At 52.7% G+C, this 18,900-nt stretch overlaps 1 protein-coding gene across 1 annotated transcript in view; it reads left to right on the forward strand.

Annotated features, from left to right (window-relative positions):
* The window catches only part of TPRN (taperin), a 20,001-nt gene extending 1,283 nt beyond the window's left edge, over positions 1–18,718 (forward strand). Inside the window, exons 2-5 of the mRNA XM_041406689.1 lie at positions 7–2,154; positions 15,978–16,155; positions 16,373–16,500; positions 17,361–18,718. Of these exons, the coding sequence (XP_041262623.1) occupies positions 7–2,154; positions 15,978–16,155; positions 16,373–16,500; positions 17,361–17,423 (2,517 nt within the window). The 3' untranslated portion in view covers positions 17,424–18,718. The remainder of the gene's footprint in view (positions 1–6; positions 2,155–15,977; positions 16,156–16,372; positions 16,501–17,360) is intronic.
* Positions 18,719–18,900: the final 182 nt, after the last annotated feature.

An 18,900-nucleotide genomic window follows, 5' to 3' on the forward strand; every position in this document is an offset into this window, starting at 1 on the left:
GCGGAGCCGCCGCTCGGCGCCGGGCCGCGGGCAGCGCCCGCCTGGCAGCGGGAGATCCTGGAGCGCAAGCGGGCCAAGCTGGCCGGGGCGGGCGGCGAGCCCGAGCCCCCGGCCGGGGAGCGGCTGGTGGTGGCGGAGAGCCTGGGCCCGCTCCGCGAGAATCCCTTCATGCGGCTGGAGAGCGAGCGGCGCCGGCTGCGGCAGGGGCGGCCCGGGCCCGGCGGCGCGGCGCGGCCGCTGCAGCAGCTGCTGGAGCTGTACAGCGCCGTGCCCGGCATCCGCACCATCCGCGCCGACAACATCCTCATCATCGAGTCCCGCGCCGACCCCGCCGCCTGCTTCGCCGCGGGGGATGCGCCGCCCGCCCGCCGCCGGGACCCGGCCGGCGCCGACCCGCTGCGGGAGCTGCTGGCCCGGCGCGGCGCCGCGCTCGCCGAGATCCGCGCCGACCAGGTCGTCATCTACGAGACGGCCGAGCCGCCGGAGCCGCTCGAGGCGGCCGAGCCGGGCACCGTCAGCCGCCTCCTGGAGAAGTTCGGGCAGCGGCCGCGGGGCCGCCGTCGCCGCGTTGGGGACGCGCTGACCGGAACCGGCGGGGCCACGGCTCCGCCGCAGGTGGGACCGGGCGCTGCCCGGGCCGCGCCGCCCGCTGCGCCTGTGGGACCCGGCTCCCCCTGCGCCCCCGCGCCCCTCCAGAAGGGACCCGGCTTCCCCCGGGCTCCGGCGCCAAAGGCGGGACCGGCATCTCCGCCGGCGGTCCCGGCCACCCCTCCTCCGCTCCCAGCTCCCCCCCGGGCTGCCACCCCCCCAGCGGTGCCGGTGGCCCCCCAGCCCACAGTCCTGCCGCCGGCTTCCCCCCGGGCTGTCACCCCTCCGCCCACCGCCCCCCCACGGGTTGTCACTCCCCCACCCACGGTTTCTCCTCGGGCTGTCACCCCCCAACCCACGGCACCCCTGCGGGTTGTCACCCCCCAGCCCGCACCACCTCCCCGGGTTGTCACCCCACAGCCTGTGTCCCCTCAGCCCGCCCCGGCTTCCCCCCGGGCTTTCACCCCCGAGCCCGCAGCCCCCCAGCCGGCTCCAGCTCCCCCCCGGGCTGCAGCCCCCCAGGCGGTCCCAGCTGCCCCCAAGGCTGCGGCCCCTCAGGCCAACTGCTTTCTCCACAAGATCAGCTCCAACTCCTTCACGGTCACACCCCGGGGGCAGTCCCCCAGCGCCCGCGTCCCCGAGCCCGGTGCTGTCCCCGCCGGCCGCCCCGCAACGCCCAAGGGGCCACCAGTGCCATCCACCAGCCCTTCCCATGCCAGAGCCAACGCCAGGAGGCCAAAGCCGGAGGAGGCCGAAGTGGCCGTGTCGCCCCTGCCCAGTGCCAGTCCGGCCCCCAGTGCCACCGGCGCCACTCGGCCGCTCTCCGCCTCAGCCCCCCGGGCCGGGGGCTCCTTCGAAATCCACCCGGCCCCCAAACCCGACCTGGCGGCCATCCCAGCCCACGACCTGCAGGCACAGGCTCTGGCCAAGCTGCGCCTGAATTCGCGCAATTCCTTCGTCTTCGTGCCCCGCCGGGAGGGCAGCCCGGCTCGGCCGCCGGCCCAGATTGCCAGGCCAGGGCCACCGCCACCGCCCTCGGAGGAGAAGGCACCCCAGGAGCCCCCGAGGGCTTCCGCCCCCGAGCAGGAAGAGCCCATCACTTCCCCACCGGCGCCTCTGGATCCCTTGGTACCTGTGACTTACATCGATGACATTGTGGAGCCGGACAGCGGGGCTGGCCCGGCTGCGAGGACGGGGAGCTTGGCGGATCAGCCCGGAGGAGCTGGCCCCGACCTGGAGATGGAGTTTTCCTCTGTGCCCCTCTACAGGCCACATTCCGCCCCCCAGCAGAGGGGAGGCAGCACCTTCACTGTCGTGCCCAAAAGGAAGCCCGTGGCCCCGGGGCTGCAGGCTCTCGCCGATGCCAGCGGAAAGCCACAGCGGGAGGAAGAGGAGGAGGAGGAGGAGAGCAAAGGAAGAGGCAAAGCCGTGGAGAACGCTGATGGGCCTCAAGTAGTGATATCCCATAAAAAGCGCTACCCCACGGTGAACGAGATCGAAGTGATCGGGGGGTACCTGTCCCTGGAGAGGTCCTGCATGAGCAAGACGGGCTCGCGCCGCAAGAAGGTAACCGGGCACCTCTGTGCTCAGCAGCCAGGCTGCAAGTGGCCCGGGGCTGCTCTGGGTTTGGCTGCTCGGGAGGCACTGCTGGGAACACGGGCCGTGTGTTTGCCCCTTGTGGGAGCCAGAGGCTGCCCTCAGAGCTGGCTGAAGCAGGGCGTAAAACGGACTCAGAAGTGAAGCCCTGGGGCTGGTGGAAAACAGGAGAGGGAAGGTGGAACTCCACCACACTTATGCGAAGGACATTTCAGAATGGTGAGGAAAGGACCAGGGATTAGTATTTCTTATGGTATCCAATATTAGGAGAGTTTGCAACTCTTTGCAAGCCCAGTGTCTTGTTTGCTTTTACTGTCTCCTGGAACTTTAAAGGGAGCCTGAGGACCGCAGCCGGGAGATGGAACTTGGTGTGTTAAACAGAATTTGTACTCGGGGAGGGGACACTGGGGACTGTCCCACAAAGCAGCTGAGGGTGGGATATGCCCTGTGATAGCTGCAGGGCCTCTCCCACCCCAGCCCTTCTTGGAGGTATGATAATGGAAAGTAAAGTATTTCAGGAATTTAGGAAAGCAGGGGGAGCTGCGTGGTTGGAGCAGCTGTGGGCTCGCTGTGTCGGAGGGGTTGGGCATGTTGAGCTGCCCGTGGTCCCCTGTGGCATTGGAGTCTTCCCCGCATTAGTGATCTATTGATAGAGGCTCAAGAATTAGGTCTTGATTAGGCAGAAAGAGATCAGCAAGAACTTAACTCCCATTGATAGGATTATACCACCTGCTCCTTCTGAATGTGCAGCTACAGCTCTGAAGATCCGGGAGATGCTGATTGCTCCAAATGCTTTTGGAGTGAGCGAATGCCAGATTTTCTCAAGGCTTGGGGAGTAACATAGATCCTTGTGAGCCCTAAATTGAAAATTAATCTTTGTAGAGCTTGGTGAAATGCCTCTGGATGTGATAAGAGGAGTGGGGGAGAGTTTTGGGCTCTGAAAGCAGCACACTGAAGTGGCAGATCCCAACTTTTAGGGCTGTGATGTGACTTGGTTTTCCATAGTGGGAATTGCTGTTGGACATTTCCGTTACCCAAATCCAGGTAGATAACTGAGGGACTGAATGTACATGGGTGCCTGAGGCGCTGAGCATTATAATTTGAGGCAATCCTTTGAGCAGGATGCATCTCATTTGAAGGGAGGCAGGGAGTGCTGCTGTCAAATTCCTCACTAAGCACATGCAGCCTGTGGTAATTTGATGGTGACTAATGCAGGGAGCAAGTCTGGAGCACCTTGAGATCCAGAACAAGCAAATGAGCAGGACTGTTGATTCTTGCTCAGTGCTCCTGAAGTTTTTCCTTGTTTGCCTACAGGGAAATGCTTGGTCAGACTGGAGTTGTTCTGCTGCTAAACACCTGCTGGCTTGCACTCATTGCAGCTGGTTTTGCTCTGTTCAGGTTCAATTTGGGATGTTAACTTGATTTACACCAAATCAGATGTGTGGTATAAATGGTGAAAATATTAATACAACATATTACACTGGTGGGTGCTCTGAGGATGGAGTAGAGGACACAGAGGGAATCTTGTGGGATGGTCATAATTGGGTAAGCCCCACTTCTGATGGAGCTGAGGAGCTGATTTTTCTGAGCAGGGGATGCTGTTGGGGCACAAAGAACAAAGCCTTGAGTAAAACCATTTAAATGGTGCACAGTGGAAGGTATCCTTAACAGTACAAAAGGAGGGAGGGAGATGAGGACAAGTCCAATGCAGTGACTGAATTGTTTTTTGGTCGTCAAACCCAGAGAAGTCGTGGCATGTCCAGCCTTGGAGCTGTCTGAAACTTGCCAGGGGAAAGCTCTGAGCAGCTGGCAGGTCAGTCTTGTTTAAGGCAGGAGTTTGGGCTAGAGACCTCCAGAGGACCTTTCCAGCCTAAAATGTCATGTGATATTGGTTAATATCCACCATATCTACTGTTTTGTGTGTCAGTGGTGGATTTGTGTGACATTGGGCAGGTCATGGAGCTTCTCTGCCCCTGTTCTTATCAGCTTAACAGCATTAGCTGCCCTGCTGTGGAGCTGAGGTGCCAAATGCTGCAAGGTGCACACACAGCTGTTCTCTAAGAACTGTATGTGGGGTCGTCCTGCAGGAGAACTTGTGTAAACATTTGGTTTCTGAGAGGAGAGAGATTAAAAGGCAAAGGAGAAACTGCCTGTTATATTTGCAGAACTCAGGAAGCTGAAGCAAATAGGGATCCTTTGAAAAATAAGATGGAACTGAAGGAAAGTAGTGAAGACTCAAGTTTCTGGGTGAAACTAAATGTGGTGTGGGAAAAACACCCATTTTTCTTTCAGTTCCTTCCTGCTCAGTCAAGCACAGAGGATGACTTTGTAGCCAGGGTCTAGAAGATGCTGATGGGGGACAAATGGAAAGATTTCTGTTTACTCTTGACCTAGAGGATGTTTGTGGCTTTACTCTGGGTAATAAGGCTGAGTGTTGATGCCTGAAAAGGAAGGAGCTCGTATTAAGATGCATTCCTTGGTTTCTTCCCAAGAGATCACTCTGTGTCTCCAAGGCAACCAGCCAAAAACAAGAGTTCTGTTTTGTGGCTGTGTCGGGGTTTTCAGAAACTTGATTTTGGCCTGAATTGGGAAGAAACAGACTGTTCTTGTGAGCTGGGAGCTGCAGTTATTTGTTAAAACCAATCCCCTTTCTTTTTTGGGGTGTCAAAACCTGATGCTGGTTTTAGTGAGCAGCCTCTGTGTCATTTGGCGGTGAAAAGCCCTTCTTGTGCCAAGCATCTTCCTTTCCAAACCTTGCTTTTGAAAGATCTTTAGTTATGCTCCATACTCAAGAAAGTAGTGTTTAGTGAAACTTCAAGAACTTGGAAAAGTTTAACTGTTTGCTGATGCCCAGCAGGAATCTGGGACATAAACAGCAGGTCAGCAGGATCTGGAAATGCTGTGGATCAATGGCTGGCTGTGCAGTCAGGGGTAATGATTTATTAGGAAGGAGGGTGTCAGCCCTGCCAGTTGCACCCCACTGTTCTCTGAGATGCAAATGGTCCTTTTCTTCAAATGTAGAAATTCAGCCTCCCTTTTCCATTCCCATGTGTGGCCACTGATTGCCTGACCATGGTAGCAGTGCCAGCATAGTGGAGCTGATGTGCTCCGAGTCCCCTGAGCCACATCCTCCGTGGCTTTTTGGGAGGGTGGCTGGGACAGGCTGGGAGTGGGTTCCATGCCCCTGAGCCACGTCCTCCATGGCTTTTTGGGAGGGTGGCTGGGACAGGCTGGGAGTGGGTTCCAGCACTGCTCTGCACAGAGGGAGCTCCAGCCCCTGCTCCTGGCTGCTGACAATGCTGTGGGACTTGTGACTTTGCTGTGGCCTGGGGGATGAGCCTGCTTCAAGGCCTTTCAGGATAAACAACTTGATTGCTCCTTCCACAACTTCAGATATGTGAAGCAGCTGTTACTTTGAGGGTTGGAGCTGGAGCTTGGTGAGGGAGAGGAAGATGATGTATGGAAATAAAAAAATCTGTTCCCAGCTCTGTTGTGGAGCTGCTGTGGGGGGACAGGGGCTGTGAAGGTCAGCGTGGGGCTGTGTGAGATAGGACACATCAGGTCTGCAGATGGAGGGCAGAGCCCCAGCCCTGCTCACCCTGGGGGATGGATGTGCTGGAGCTGCTGTGCTCCTGCAGGGGTTCAGGTGCCCTTCAGGGCTGTTCACCTGCTCTGGGGCTGAGATCTCTCCAGGCAGTACCACCAGCAGTTCAGATAAAGCAGTGTGGGTGAGACTCAGTCTGAGAAGTGTGTTTGCAGCTCCAAAGGAATGTGCCAGGAGCTGCTGGGCAGCTGCTGGAGGAGCTGGCTGAGCTCTCAGAGAGGACAGGATACATGTGCAGGGGTGGAAGGAGACCTACTGACCTTTATTCTAAACTGGGAGTGGGGCAGAGGATGCAGCACACTGTTGATGACCTCTGCTTAGGGCTTCTCTTTGTACTCTGTTATGGCAGAGAAGTAAAGGCATGTCAGCAGTGCCAGGAGGAAGGGAAGGCTTTGCTGCAGGATGTGGATCTTTGGGATCTCAGAGGATAACATCTTGCTCATCTGAGCTGACAAGAGTCAGTGGTGGTTTGGTTGCCTGCCAGAATAACATCCAATAAAGCTGTTGGTGAGATAGAAATCTGGGTTTCTGCAGAACATGTGGTTGGTGTGTGGAGTGAGAGTGGGGAAGGACAGAGCACTGCAGGGCCAGCTGGGCTCCCCAGGAGCAGTCACTGGCTTTGGGCTTCAGGCTCTCCTCTGCTTGGAGGCTGGACTCTGCCCTGGCCCTGCTCCTTCAGTGGGTCACTCCTGCAGCGCATCCTGAGTGTTTTCCTCTCCAGGATCTGGTACCTCCTGGAGATCCTGCACGGCAGGTGAGTGAATTCTGGCCAGGCCAGCCAAAGTCCTGTGAATAAAGGATCTGAGAGCCAGCAGACATCAGGTTGTTGATGGATTTAATGTTTTGTTCTTGTCACAGCTGGCAGTTTGCCGTGTGCTGGCAGGCGAGTCGCAGCCCAGTGTGAGCAGGGATTACGGGAACAAGGCTGCTGGGATCCAAGCAGCTGGAGGCTAGAGCTAAATTGTCTTCAAAGATGTTCAGCTGAACTTCAAAAAGTTCCAGTTTACACAAACTTTAGCATGGTCCGTGTCCTAATCTTTTGAGCTGCATAAAGCCTGAATGTGGCTTCCAAATTCCCACTTAGAAGTCTGTTAAAAAATTAGTTTAAATACTCCTCAGTTTTGATCATGGGCAGCAGCTTTGTTGGTCTAACCTGCTGAACTTCCTGCTCTGTAGTTTTCCATTTGTTCAGTTCTGCTGGAGATAGTCTCCTGTGAAAACCAGGTGTAGGTTTGGGATGTTGGCAGAGATCAACATTTGCAGCTGCTGCCTGGACCTGTTTGGAGCAAGTCTGCACAGTGTGGAGTCTAAAGTTTGGTGGCTGCCTGAAGTTTTTTTTTCAATGTATAACACAAGTAAATTAACCATAACACAAGTAAACTAATCTGATAGTAGAAGAAGAAATCTCTCTGCAAAAACTCCTTTGATGATGTCATCCTTGTGTTTTACAGGGGTCAGGGCAGAGATTTGTATTCTTTAGCACTTGGAGAACTGCATGTTCCTGTTCTATTTTCTGTCTCTGGCTGTGCTCTGCTGGGGCAGATTCATCTGCCACCTTTAAGGAGGGGCCATGGCAGTATCTGACGTGAATGTATTGCATTTTTAGGAGATGAGGTCAGCAGTGATAAGTCATGCTCAGGAAATAAGTGTCTTGGATGATGAAGTGCAGCCCCTCCCCTGCGGAGATGATCTCCATTAGCTGTCAGATGGCAGCAGACTCTTTCACCCAGACAGGGCCATTTTCCTGCCCTTTGCTAATTCCATTTTTTTTTTCTGTGATGTTGATGTCTGAAGGCTGGAAATCAGAATTTGCTGCAGTTACAGCTTTTAAACCATTTCACAAGCTGCTCCCGAGGCTGTCAGTGGGGCAGTGGGTGGTTTTTTGTTTCCCCACTACATGCCAGCAGCTTGAAGTGCTGAGACTTTGTTGTATGAAACCTTGGCAGAGTCTGAGTCAGATTTATCTCATCTCTGTAGTGGGAAACTTTCTGTGACTGAGGCTCTGCATGGCCTCACCACTCCCATGCTTCTTCTCATGCTGCGGTGACAGTCTGAGCTGGTCCCAAATTCCCGTGGTTCTCTTGCCCCCATGTCCTGCCTGCTGCTGTCAGCACTGCAGGAATGGACAGAAGGGCTAAAATAGAAACTCTTACGCAAATAAGAGCCGAGCCTGGCTTTGAAGCTGGTTAGGACGTGCCCAGGGCTCAGCCTGCCCCTGAGCTCAAGAGGAGATTTGAAGTACTTTGTGCTCTGAACTCCAATCATGAGGATTACAGTTAACGTTTTCTTAATCAGTTTGCCTAATCTGTGGACCAGATTTGAGATGGTTTATAATTTCCCTTTATCTCAAGGATTCAGTTTGTTTCGGGTTTGGGTTTTTCTTTTCACTCTGGTTTTTCCAGTACGTGGTCATGGTGTTCTGAGAAGAGCAGAGGAAGGACCCTGGGGTGGCTGGGGCAGGAGTCCTGCTGGTCTGTGTTATATGTGGGAAGCAGTAGGGAGAATGAAAATACTTAGTTTCTGGGTGCAGTGGCAGTAAAGGAAATCTGGGTAAGAGCTGCTGCAGCAGCATCTCCTTCACCTCAGGGGTTGTGCTAACCCCCCTCCCAAGTGAAACCTGAATTTAAAACCTATTTACAACCCAGGCTCTTCCAGTGACTGCAGCAGTCTGTGGGGCTGGGAGGATATCCCTGTTTGCCAGTTTGTGTAGGAAGAGTCACATGAAGTGTCTGTATCACACAGAGCAACTTCAAAAACATCCTGGGAAAATCTGGGCTGGAGGAACTCGGGGCTGATGTTTTCCGAGAAGTGCCCTTCGGATGATCTTGGGAGCTTGGCAGGGTGGAGCTGCTGCTTTGTGGGCATTGTAGGAATGCCCACAAATGTAGAATGTAGGAAATATCTCAGACAAAACACTTGTGTGTGTAGGGAAATTGTGTCGCTTGCAGCTGCTGAAAATGCAGCTCTGAGGGCACATCCCTGAGGCTCCTGGTGAACCTGCTGCACTTGCTTTTCATCAAGGAAGTTCCTTTTGCATGTTAAAGAGAGAGCAAGGGCAAGAGAGACATGAACTCTGTGTGCAGGTGATACTGTTCACATCATGGGAGCCTTTTGGTCCTGAATGAGCTCCTTGACAGGGTGGGAAGTAATTCTGCTCCCAGCCTCTTTCTGTTTCCCATGGAATGAATGGAATGATGTTCCTTGGGTCCCATTCCAGCAGCAAACCCAGGTATTTTTGTGAGCTGCTCTGGGCAGTCTGGGTTGCACAGAAATGTTTGTGGGTGGCAGCTCTATCACTGCACCTTGTTGTAGCTACAAATGGGCTGCTCAGAGCTGCCTGTGCTCAGAGCTCCTGTGCTGTTGGGGAGCTCTGTGTGTGGTCTTTATGAGGACACCAAGTCTTGACACTAATTGTACCTTGCGTATCCTGCTTCCTTTGTGCATTCAGTTGAGATTTGTTTCATACAAGTAGGGAGATTTGTCTCCTAGGGGCCAAGTAAGTAATTTTTGAATTGCTTGTTAAGCTGTGGAAGGCTCTGGCTCCTCTGCCTGCAGATGTGAGGAGGAATAAAGGGCTCACGGGGTGAATGGCTGCTCTGTGCCCTGGCACACTGGGGCTCCAGCTGTGCTTGTGTGGGCACTGGAATCTCCCCTTGTCCTGCACAGTGAAGGGAAGAGTTAACCAAACCACCTGCCCCACATGCTCTGGGTGCTGTCCCTACCCAGTCACCTCTCATCAGGAATTTGAAACTTGCCTGTGTCTTGCACAAGGAGTTTAATATTTCGAATCTCCATGCATTGCTCCTATCTGCCATGTGCTTCAGCATATTGATTACACAGAGCTGGCTTTGTGGGTTGCCTTGTAAATGGAGACTTTCTTGTTTTGCCTTGTGGCTTGGGAGCTGGGATGTGATCCTGAAGGAAATGTCTCCTTTGCCAACACAACCACACAGGGCTTCCCTGATGTGCTCCTGCTGTAAATCTTTAGTGCTCTTGGCTCTACTCAGTAGCTCACTGAGGTGCAGTTAATGACTGAGCAAAAGTCAGTGTTCCTCTCAGGAAACACTTCTTGGAAAAGCATGATCAAGTGATTTGTGGAGTATAGTTCCAGTTCCCCAAAACTCTTCTTTTTGTACAGAATGACAGAAAAGTACATTTCTGAACTGCCATCTGCATTTTTCTGGGCATACTTAGAATGCTTCAGCCATAGCAGTACAGGGTTAATCCGATATAGGGAACCAAGCCTCCATTCCCCTCGGTTCCTAGGGGTACTTGTCAGGGAAAAACCCTTTCTTTCTGTGTCAAGGAAGGGCTTTAGAAGCACAAAAGCTCCTTATCTTCTGAATGATAGCAAATGCCTTGGTGATGTGCTGGTGATTCTGCAGTCCCCAGGGTGCTGTTTCAGGCTGCCCACATAGTCTGTGCCTGGAGTTATTCAACTATTTGGGCTGACACATGACTGTGTTTTCAGGACAAGCACAGACACAGAGACAAGCTCATTGCTAACTCCAAAAAATGGCTCATTTTCCCAAAAATCCGTTATTTAAAAGTTTCTTTTCATGGGAGCAGTGTAGATCATTGACTGCAGGCTGCTGTGAAAAAACTGAAGGTCTCTGCAGAGGTTTGGAGTTTATGAACTGCTTTCTAATCTGCTGCTCTGTGGGACTGGTCAGATGGGAAGAGCAGGGTAAACCCTTTGGGGATATTTGTCCACTATAAAATCTCTGCTTCTACCCCGTTTCCAGTCTCACAAGTAGTTATTTTCTGTGCAGAGACCTTCCCTCTCACTCCATGGGAGCTGGGAGGTTGTTCTGTGTTAAAAACCTCCTCTTTGTACAGGTCCTGAGCCTCCACCCACCAGCTCATGGGTTTGGAGCTCAAGCAGCTTTCCTGCCCTGCTCAGGGGCTCTCTGCAGCCCTCCCTGGGATGCTCTGTGTGCACAGGCTTGCTGACACTCCCAGCTGGCTGCAGTTTCAGGTGTCAGGTGATGTCTTGTGCCTCCTTGACCCAACCTGTAGACAACCAGTGCAGCAGCAAATGTCCCTCGATGTGAGGTGGCACAGGAGCACAAGGTTCTTCAGAACACTCATTTTGTCTGTGCTTGATCTCTCAGAGATGTCAACCCCTGCTTTGTGTTCATGCTGGATCGTCAACCTTTCCTGCAGATACCAGCCAAACCCTCCTGTGCTGCTGAGAGGAGGCAGCTTCCTTGTGGGGGAAGAGGAGGGACAGACACTGATCTTGTGACACAGACATCTCTTGTCTGTGGTGACCAGGGACAGGAGCCAGGGAACAGCTGGAGCTGGGCCAGGGCAGCTCAGGCTGGAGCTCAGGGAAAGGCTCTTCCTCCAGAGGGTGCTGGCACTGCCCAGGCTCCCCAGGGAATGGGCACGGCCCCGAGGCTGCCAGAGCTCCAGGAGCCTTTGGACAGCGCTGCCAGGGATGCCCAGGGTGGGGTTGGAGGGGGTCTGGGCAGGGACAGGGGCTGGGCTGGGTGATTCTCGTGGGTCACTTCCAACTCAGCTTCTTCTGTGACCCTGTAGTAGACCAGGTGTGAAAAGCTGCTTTAAATCACACCTGGCAGCCCCTGCATGTCCCGTGGAGTCAGTGCAGTCCCTGGATTTGTCACTTGGGAATTACTGAGGCCAGAGGATGAGTAGAGGAAAATCAGTACGTGAAGAGAGCAGGTCTTGATCCCAGGTGCTGCTCAGCTGCTTGGATCTGGTGAGGCTCTTGTTGGGTTGGGACGTGCTGGAGGTGCTGTGGGATGGCAGCAGGGCAGGGATGGAGCCCAGCTTGTGCTTCACCACTCACCATCCCATCCTGCTCCTCAAGGACAGAGCAGGGATGGCAACTCCAGCAGGAGCCCCTGGTTTGGGAGATGGGAACCACTCAGAGGGAGGGAAGAGGGGCTCAGTCCTTCTCAGTCCCCCTGTTCTGGGCTGCTGTGATGGGGAGCAAATGCTGACTCAGACTCTCCCTGCTGGAATATAATTATAGGATGATTTTATTAAGTTAATGCCTAGATCAGTTACTTTTTTTCTGGCTGTTACAAGGTGAGGATTTGGATTGTCAAAGAGCTTTCAGTTTAAAAAGTGTAAACACCCTACATTTTCACTTTGGTTTTGGCTCATCAGCCAAGCAGCAAATCTAATAATATGTGGAGAAGAGAAAAGCCACAGTAAGGAGATTCCTTCTGGAGCTGAGGATGCAGATTAACCCCCAAAGACTTCCAGAGAGGTCCCTGGTGTGTGAGAAGCCATTGGGTCTTTGCTATGTCATTAATACTGCCTTGCAGACTTTGTCATTTCTCTTTGGAGGTGAGGTGGCTGCTGACTGTCATTGCTCATGTTGAAAGTTGGGCTCTATAAACTGGTTATTTTTTGTTTTAATAAATCTCTGTATATGGGGGCTCTTTGGTGGCTGGTCTGGTTGCAGCCTGAGTCCTGACAGCCTGACACAAGGTTGACTTCCCTTTTCTAAATGAGATCTGCATGACTACTCAGATTTACGCTTTGTTGGGCAATGTTTGCCCTGGCTTCTCTTTCCTGGATATTCTATTACTCATTACTGTTCAAATCCTAGCAAATAAATAAATGATTTTTGCTATGGCAACAAGAACCTATTGGTTGAACAGCACAGTATTTCCTGAAAAGCCTGATTTACTCTTTTCAGAGTGTCTGATTGCTGGGCAGAGTATTTATATATAAATTTCTATATATATGTATATATGGGTTTGGATTGGACCCTGGGCTTGTGACACAGCTGTGGGTGAAGCCTCCAACTGAGTAAAGAGTGACAAATCCCTGCAAACATCCACAGCTGAAGGGTGCAAAATTCTTCCTTGCCACAACTGGCAGCTGCTGCTGGGGCAGAACCAGGGGAAGCAGTGCTGGGACAGGCTGAGCAGAGGCCTCTGGCTGGGCTCCAGCGAGCTTGGCTCTGCTGGGACACGCTTTTCTTCTAAAGAAACGTCCCCTGGTGCCTTTTGTGTTCCCATAAAAGTCTCTGTGGTCTGGCAAGGCACTGCTGGCTGTGCAAACCTGTTGTCTGTGCCATGATGGCTCTTGGTTTTCCTTTTTGGCTGGTTTCTGGGACTGAAGCTGCCTGTGTTCCTTGCACACAGCACTCAGCTGTGCTCTGTAGCCACTCAGAGCATTTCTCTGCCCTGTGTGTCCCCTGGTTTTGCCTGAGTGCTTTGCCCTCCCTATTTTGTTGGGTCAAGCAGAGCTGCTTTGTGCTTCCCTGAAAGCCCATTGTGCTTAGAGAGGGGAGCTCAGGTGCTGCCACAGCAGGGTTTGGGGTTTGGGGCTCTCTGCCCATGGGCAGGGCTGACTGCGTGCCCCAGGGTCCATCCTGTGCCAGTGCCTGGTTGTGCCCCGTGTTTGCTCTGCCTGGGTGTGCCCAGAGCTTTACTGCAGCAGCCGTGGGGCTCTGCCTGGTGCAGGCTCTGGGAGCAGGGGCTGGGATCTGCCACAGGGCAGGTCAGTGTGGTTTGGGGGAACTTGAGCCACGCTGCCCCCGTGCCACACACAACTGCCTGTGTGAGCCTTGCAGGTGGTCTTGGCCCCAGCTGTGCCCTGGGCCAGGGGCTGGCTGGCTGCTCTGTGCCAGGGGCTCCAGCATTGCCTCATGCTTGAATTGGCCGTGGAGAGTGGGAGCTGTTGAGTTTGGGGCTGTTGGTGTTGTCAGAGCTCTGTGTAGGGTGTGGGTGTCTTCAGGCCGTTTCTGCTCTGTTCTGCTCTCTGGTTTTGCTCCCTGTTGAGGCTGTTTTCTCCTCCAGCACTGCATGCACCTTTGGTCCAAACTGGACTCAAAGTAATTTTTCTTAGAGATTTTCTCCAGATAGCGGAAAACCAGGAACATTTAGTTCCATCTCCCAAGCTTAAATTTAAACCCCAAGGCATATCTCTCCCATCTGCTTTGTTTTCCATATTTAGCCAAGTTCTTGCCCCTCAGTGCCATTGGCAGCACTGGTAAGTGGCCTCTGTGCAGTTTGTGGTTCTGGGATGGCTCCTGAGCTTCCAAGAGCCCTGGGCACCTCCACCCTGGTGGCCTTTGTGCTTGTCAGCATGGCTCATCCCCACAGGACAGACACCACATTGTGAGCAGTCACAGCCTGGCTCGGATCAGGGAGCATCTAGGTCAGCAGCAGGGATGGGAAATTCAGGGAGCAGCAACTGGGATGCTCTCAGCTTCAGGACCATTTCACTCCAGTCCCTTTTCTCTGAAATAGAACCATTCTTCTCTTCTGTGTCATTTGGGGAAGCTCAGAGTAGCTGGGACAGGGAATGGGGAAAGGCAGCTGGTTCCCTCCATGCAGTTTCCATCCTGCCTTCTCCAAGCAGGACAAGGAGCCAGCCTGTGTCCAAGGTCCATCCTGCCCTGGGGCAGAGTAGCTCTAGCTCCAGCTGTGGTTTGCAATGTGGAGCTGCAGCTGCTCCCTCTGGTACCCAGATTCAAACTAAGCTCCCCTTGCTGCTTTGCTGAAAAGCAGCAGTGAAATGCTCCCTGTCCTGCTCTGATCCCTCCAGAGCTCCAGGGATCCTGTGCATGGGCAGCACAGTTGGCACTGTGACCTGCTGGCAGCTCTGGCTCTTGGAGACATCCAGGTGTGGCTTTGGCAGCCCCTAATAATATCACTCCAGTGCTCCAACCACTGCTGTGACAGGGAATGGGTGCACATTGGCACTGTTGTTGCTTGGGGCCAGATCCCACTTCCCAGCCTCTGGGGATTTTCTGTATGACAGAACTATGGGATAAATGTGCTGCACTTGCCCCTGGCCTGTCATTACACAGCATCTGGAGAGATCAGAACCATTGGGCTCCTGCCACCTGTCACAAGTTGCCATGTCCTTTCCATTCTGTTCATAACCCTATTAGCTGAATTTTAATTGTATTTATAAGTAAAGGGATCACAACACCCTTTTAGACAGCTGCTCCTGAACCTTGATCTGTGTTGGCTAAATACTTCCCTACTTTTGGCATGAACTTATTCCTGGCAAGCTTATCCTCCTTATTTGTCTGATGTGTGCTGGCATCAGCAGTTCTCTGCTCCTTGGTGGTTATTTTCTGGAGTACTTACAAAGAGCTGTTATGCTTTTTCTCTTTTTTCACTTTTGCTGGTGTGAAGTTTTTGCCAGTCCACCTCCTGTGCAGCTGTTGAGGTGACTTGTGACCAGATCCCTGGAGCACAGTGGTAGGTAATGACTGGGACAGGCAGGGCTGCAGGGGACAAACCCCTCCCTCAGCTTTCCTTTTCAGCTTGGACAAGCACATCTGCACAGGGAGGAGAGAACCAGGCAGTCCCTGTTTCCCGCAGAAATGCCTTGCTGCATTCCTGGTTTATTTAAGCAGCATCCTAATGATGATTGCAGTCCTGTAGCCAATCCCAAAGTTTCTTCCTCAATTATTCACAGGTGATGAACTTCTCTTAGGGCAAAGGTTGCTCTTAAACTTGATTCCATTTTTAGTGTTTTTGCTCTCTAGTTTTCTTCATGGCCATAAAATTCCGGTTAGCCCTCGATGAACTCTTGTGTTTGCGTCACTTTCATGTCTCAGTCTCCCAGTTACGGTGGAAAGGTCACTAGTGACAATACCAGATAAAACTGGTTTCAAACCAGAACCTTTAAGGCCTCCCCCTTGTCCAGTATTTTCCCTGTCTGCTACCACCTGTTACCATCTCTCTTTTAGCTGCTTCCTTTTTCTCCCATCTGGTTTTAAGCCCTGTTTAATGTAGCTTAAATAGCTCTTGCCAGAATGTCCTCCTAAGACTGGAGTCCTGATCATGGATGTTTCTGTTTCCTGGAGCTTGGATACACAAAGGAGTTGCCAGGAATTAGCAACGTCACCTTTCCAACTTGTGGGTGTTTTCCTGCTTGTCTCTCCGGTGACAGCAGCTCCTGCTGGGTGCCAGTGTGAGGTGCTGGCAGAGGGCACAAAGAGATGCTCCAGACCCCTAGGTCTCCTGCCTCCATCCCATCCATTTGGCTCTGCCTTTGAGGTTTACCTCAGCGTGGCAAGAGATCCACCAAGGCCTTTGGGGAAGGACTGGGGGGTCTGCAGTGGCAGTGGCTGCTTTAAACCAGGGGGCAGCCCTGGTGTGGGCAGTGGCCTGTGCCAGAGCCAGTGTGGGGATCAGTGGGTTCTTGGGCTTCTCCCTAATAATTCTTCTTTGCTGTTGCCCAGATGAAGATCTCTTTCAATGAGACAAGTTTGCAGACGATGTTTGAGTACCCCTCAGAGAGCTCCCTGGCAGAAGAGGATGAAGAAGAGGAAGGACACGCTTCTGAAACGGAGGAAAAATCTCGTACCTTTTATATTCCACGCCCAAACAGCACTTTGCATCCCAGTACACCTAACTCAGGTGAGTGAGGCACTGTGTTGGCACTATGGGGTTTCTGGTGGTGTCTGACACTGCCCATGTTTCCCACAGACCCTTAAGGGGCTCCACACTAGTGGAAATGCTAGTGGAGGTGAACAGGGAGCTGTAGATGGGGAGCTTCCAGCTGTCCCTGCTGGGATCCTGGTCCCACTTCTTTTTGGGGTGGTGAGGAATATTTACCTCATCTTTCTCCTGACAGCAGATTTATCCAGCTACACCCCAAAGCACTCCGTGAAGTTCAGCGAGTGGCAGGAGCAGAAGTATGAGGGTCCTGCTGCAGAGGGATCCCTCCCAAAGGAAGCCGATTCCCATGGGAACCAAGTCATGGTGAGGCTATAAATAACCAGCTCTTGTGCTCCCTTGTGGGGTGGGGGTTGTTCCAGGCAGTGGATGGGACAGGATGTGCCTTTCCCTGCACACCTGTGTTTGTGTTCCTGCCCAGGGAGCTGTCACTGCTCCCAAAGGGACCAACACACCGTCCCACTGCCACTACCACACCTGCCCCTCCCTGGCCGTGTGAAGGAGACTCAAGGCAGCTGGCACACTCTGCTCAGCACAGAAAAGACATGGACCTGTTGGAACAAGTCCAGAGGAGGCCATGGAGATGCTCCAAGGGCTGGAGCCCCTCTGCTCTGGAACCAGCCTGGGACCTGGGAGAGCTGGGGGTGTTCACCTGGAGGAGGTTCCAGGGAGATCTCAGAGCCCCCTCCAGTGCCTAAAGAGGGCTTACAAAAAACAGGGAGATTGATTTTTTTTTTTTTTTTTTTTTTTTTTTGATTTTTTTTTTTTTTATTGGGAAGAAATGATAGGACAAGGGGGAACGATTTTAAACTAAAAGAGATTTAGATTAGATATTGGGAAGAAATTGTTCCCTGTGATGGTGGTGAAGCCTTGGTGCAGGGTGGCTGCCCCTGGATCCCTGGAAGTGTCCAAGGCAAGGCTGGACGGGGTTTGGAGTGACCTGGGATAGTGGAAGGTGTCCTTGCCCCTGGCAGGAGGTTGGAACAAGGAGGATTTTAAGACCCCTTCCAACCCAAACCATTGCAGAACATTCTGGTACTCCAGGACACATTTGGGGGGGCACTAACCAAACACACCCAGTTAGCCCGGCAGGGTGCCAAGGCCCACGCAGGGGTTGGGGGCTCCTTTGGCCCGCTCTGACCGTGGTGTGTGTGCTCTGCCCACAGCTCACCCCGGCGGAGAAGGGCGCTCTCTCGGATTTCAGCAGCGAGCCCGCGCTCTATTTCTGAGGCTGCTGGGCAGGATGGCGCAGCGCAGCCCGCTCGGGAACCGCGCCCGCGCCGCGGCTCTCCCGGATCCTGCTGCCAAGGGTGGACCAGGTGCTCTCGGGCATCTTCGGAGAATATTTGCACTGGATTTTGGGGCCGAATTACTGCTTTCAAGGCGTATGATTTATTCTGCCTGTGGCCTTGCATATTCCTTGCTCAAGATCAGCTGCCGGTTTGGCAAGTGTGGGAAGGACATCTGTAAGCCTGGGATGGATGTTGATTTTTCTCAGTGCTTGTCTGAGTCCAGGCACTGTGCAGGGTCTGGACAGCTTTTGCAACCCTTCTCCCCAGTGGAGGATGGCTCTGGAGTGGAGCACTGGGCAGTTAGGTGGGTGCACAGCGTGGCTGTGATTTGACACATTGGGTGTCAGTTTGGAAAACCATTGAAGGTTCGTGGTTTGTCCTTGGCATGTTTCCAGCTCTGGTATCACTGAAACATCGTGGAATTCATGTGCCAGTTACATGCTTGTCGAGCTCACTGAACACCCCGAGGGAGGGATGGGAAGAGCAATGAATGCCTTTAGCTTTAAATGTTATTTTTGCACCAATTAGTAATGTTCAAACTGCCTCCAGGCTCTTGAAGATTCCCAAACATTGGCCATAGCTTTGGTTTGTCCTTCCCAACTCTGGCATCCAGTCTCTGGGTGTTGCTGGTTGTGCTCCAGTTTGCCAGCTCCTCTTGTTGCTTTGTTCCAAATCTGATTGATCTCTCTTGGTTGCTTCCTTCAAGCCACACTTGCTCTGCTCTTCTAGTCAAAACACAGGAGGGAAGTTTCACTCCATTCTTCTGCAGAACTTGAACAAGGAATGTGGGTTATTTTTGTTTTTTCTAGGGTTTTTATAGTTCTATTATAATTGTTTAATGCAGCCAATATGCAAAGAAATCTACTAGAATCTTCCATTCAAGTTTTCTACTACTGTAAACTCAGGGTCAAAATTGCACTCTGGAACAGATGGAGCAGTGCTGCTAATGTGATCTGTACTTTGGGATTAAAAGAGATGTGGTGAGAACAGATCCAGCCTCTTTGGGCTTTATGGAATGAGTGGGGCGTGATCCAAAGGAACAGGCTGCTATCTTTGATTAAATTTTATGGTTACTGGTTTGTCTATTACAGATGATGAGTGTCTGCTCAAGTGACACTGCTCTGTGAACTGAAAATGCTCTGCATACCTTGCACTTGGTTTGGTGTCTGTTGTAGCAGCAAGGAAAGGTTGTTCTACTGAAAAACACAGGATTAAACGTTAGGACATACCTACTTGTAGCTGTTCCCTTCTGCCCTGGGTGCCTAAATTCTTTTGGAAAGATAATGAAAAAAAAAAAAAAAAGCTACTCAGTAGTTTTAGATGTTGGCTGGGGGGGCACAAAGAAACATTTTGCACCTCCTTGTCCTTCCAAGCTAATTTGAGATCTGCTGCCTGTGTGACTTGCCAGGAGCAA

This window comes from Onychostruthus taczanowskii, unplaced genomic scaffold (assembly GCF_017590055.1).
Source record: "Onychostruthus taczanowskii isolate IOZ18803 unplaced genomic scaffold, ASM1759005v1 scaffold25, whole genome shotgun sequence".
Classification (NCBI taxonomy): Eukaryota; Metazoa; Chordata; class Aves; order Passeriformes; family Passeridae; genus Onychostruthus; species Onychostruthus taczanowskii.